Source organism: Buceros rhinoceros, unplaced genomic scaffold, assembly GCF_000710305.1.
Source record: "Buceros rhinoceros silvestris isolate BGI_N320 unplaced genomic scaffold, ASM71030v1 scaffold19998, whole genome shotgun sequence".
In the NCBI taxonomy this organism is placed as follows: Eukaryota; Metazoa; Chordata; class Aves; order Bucerotiformes; family Bucerotidae; genus Buceros; species Buceros rhinoceros.
The window spans coordinates 1-2,705 of record NW_010425358.1 but is presented as its reverse complement, the minus strand read 5'-3'; the positions used below and the strand labels follow the sequence as shown (position 1 = coordinate 2,705).

Genomic DNA, 2,705 nt, shown 5'->3' with positions numbered 1-2,705 from the left:
GGATGGAGAAAAGGGTACTGTCATGACTTTGTTTGTATTTTCAGGCAGAAGAACCTATAGATAATTAAGAAAAGTGAAGGTCTGATGAAATTTACTACCTGGCACCTTCCAACGGGGAACATTCAGTACAGCTATAGGCACCTATATGTTGCACTATAACACTACAATGCCTTGTTGCTAGTACTGCGGTTAGAGCAAGAAAAAAAGGACGTTGTGGAATCTTAATTGGAAAAGAACTGAAAATAACTGTACTTAGATACATAACCTAGGTGGCGAGTGTTTAGTTGCCATGGAGATTGGCAAAGACTTGCAATATAGATATCTAATCTTCCGAAACTGCAGAAGGATACTGGTATTCAGAAACACCTCCCCAGTAATTTGGAGCAGTTTCACAGACTGTCCATCATAAACCGGCATTTCAAAAAGCCAGGGCTGTGATTGATACGAGACATAGTGATCTAATCCAATCTGTGAAAAATAAGGTATTGTCACATGCAGCAATGAACAGAACAACTCTGACATGCCAAAGGCACTGCCGATGGGGACTCCCACTCACCTTCAGGAAAATGTCTCGCTGAGATTCAGCTCCCAACAGCACTCAAGTGGAAGCTATACTTTCGTAATGAAACTTAAAACCTTTTTCGATACATTGTTTGTTTGCCTGCACACTTTTGACACTCAAACCCAAGAGAGGAAAATGGAAATCTTTGGGGGCAGAAGCCCCATCATAAAAGTCACAATGGCAGGCTTGATTCGGGTCCACTGTCCTAGGAGGGTGTCAACAGCAGCTGTACCAACTGGTAGCAGCAGAAAGCACTCTGAGGGATGGAAATTGTTCTTCCTCAATGTGGAAGAAGAACAACTTTCTAGTGCAACTGGACAAGTTATTAGCCTTTTTTCCCTAAAAACCCTGTCTGTGCCAAAACTCCAAGTAAATGGGACAAAATAAGGTACTGGATTCATCTGTCAGGGTACCTTTCACTCTGGGATCAGTAGGAGCGCTGGAAGACACCATTTTGTGCAGATACTTTCTGAAAAGTAGCGTAAAACTTTCACCTGGAAAAGCATGCAAAGAGAAGTGGGTTTTGTTAGAAGCTGTGGTTGTGTGAGAGAGGTCTACAGCATCGCATACCAGGTGACGATCCTGGGTTGTCAAGGCACGGCACAGCCCACAGGCTCTGGTTTATCTCCTGCAGAGCTCTGTACTCTTCCCACAAGAAAAAACTGTAGTTAACGCTGCTTACTGCTCCAATATAAAGCACAACAGACCTTTTCCTGTGATTTTCTAGGAACAGCAGAGACGTATATCTTAAGTCATTTACCAGACCAGCTTACACTCCGGTTTAAGAGAAAACATCAAGAACGCAAGTGTGAGGTTTGGCCAGCCTTATTTTACAGTGTCTGGAACTACTTCACAATTAGTAGGCACAGCTTCTGGTGTGAAGAATTTGCCATCTAATTTCAAGTGTAATGAGAGGGACTCAGTCCATGGAGCTAACTCACTGAAATGTCTCTAATTGGTTCGGTTCTCTCTAGCTGAACACCAGATTATTAGGAACATGATTTACACAGGAGAGAGTAATAGACCATATGATTCATTACTGGTTCGGTCTCATTTTACACTGCTATAAAACTGGACTGACACAGTTGCGAGCTAGGCCCCCAGAGTAAATTATGCTTAAAAAATACTGTGGTTTGTGTGTTCTGCCATAAAGGACAGGACTGGCTTAGGGGTAGACTCCTGCTGCAGGTTTATGGATTTAGTTCTGAACAACTCTGAAGCCTCAGATGTTCAGATCTGTGGTTTCAGCCTGGGATCTGCACGATGTGGTGTTGATAGCTCTTCAGATTGTAACTAGTCAGACAGGAAAATCCGTCCAAAAGCTCTGAGATCATGGTCTACATCTTACCGAAACTAGTTTTAACTAAACCTGCCTCCTGTTGGATGCCACAGCTGTCCAAGCAACAGGCATCACAGGTAGTAAACCACGGTCATCATTCCTACTTTGAACATTACATAGCTCAAAGAGTTGTCAGTGAAGGATGGTGAAAAATAACTCAAATACTATCAGCATTTCACTATTCAATGGAATTACCAAATTAACCTATGAACATATTCATCAAACATACAAAACTGTTTCATTTTTCTTTTCTTAAGATTGTTCCCTTAAATTAAAGCCATCAGCTGTCTTTAAACATGTGAAAATGAGAAGTATTATATATCATTGGTGTCTTACTTAAAATGTTTTCTGGAGCACCACCATGTCCTGGGGGAAAACTACAATCGCTTTTGATACAGGAGGTAAGAAACAATGATGCCCAACCACAGGTCTTGCCCTCTCCCCTGGGCAGGGGAGCATAGATACACCTCGGTCCTTTTTAAGCGTGATGAACTACCCCTCCTGGGCTGGTGGAGGCTCTCCAGCCTCCAGTCTTCAAATCTAGCACGTGGGGCTTCAAGCACAAGTCTTGTTCGATGTGGCCTTGCAGCCTGGCTGCTGCTAGTTATGGTGCTGTTGGCAGATCCGGTCAGACACACCAATCTCGGCCTTCCTTCCTCCCAGGAGCTTCCCTTCGGTGCCTGTCGGGTCACTGTCCATGCTGAAAAAGCTGAAAGCCTCACCTCGTTTCTGCTTTCTCACCATGTGAGCCCCGCGGCGCCATACCGCTGTCACAGGCCCACCATGAGCAGCCCGCCGGGGCCT

The 2,705-nt window shown here is 44.2% G+C and overlaps 1 protein-coding gene across 1 annotated transcript in view; it reads right to left on the bottom strand.

Annotated features, from left to right (window-relative positions):
* The window catches only part of GALNT15 (polypeptide N-acetylgalactosaminyltransferase 15), a 22,236-nt gene extending 19,572 nt beyond the window's left edge, over positions 1–2,664 (bottom strand). Inside the window, exon 1 of the mRNA XM_010141136.1 lies at positions 2,624–2,664. Coding sequence (XP_010139438.1) covers positions 2,624–2,664 — 41 coding nt within the window. The remainder of the gene's footprint in view (positions 1–2,623) is intronic.
* Between the last annotated feature and the right edge of the window lie 41 nt (positions 2,665–2,705).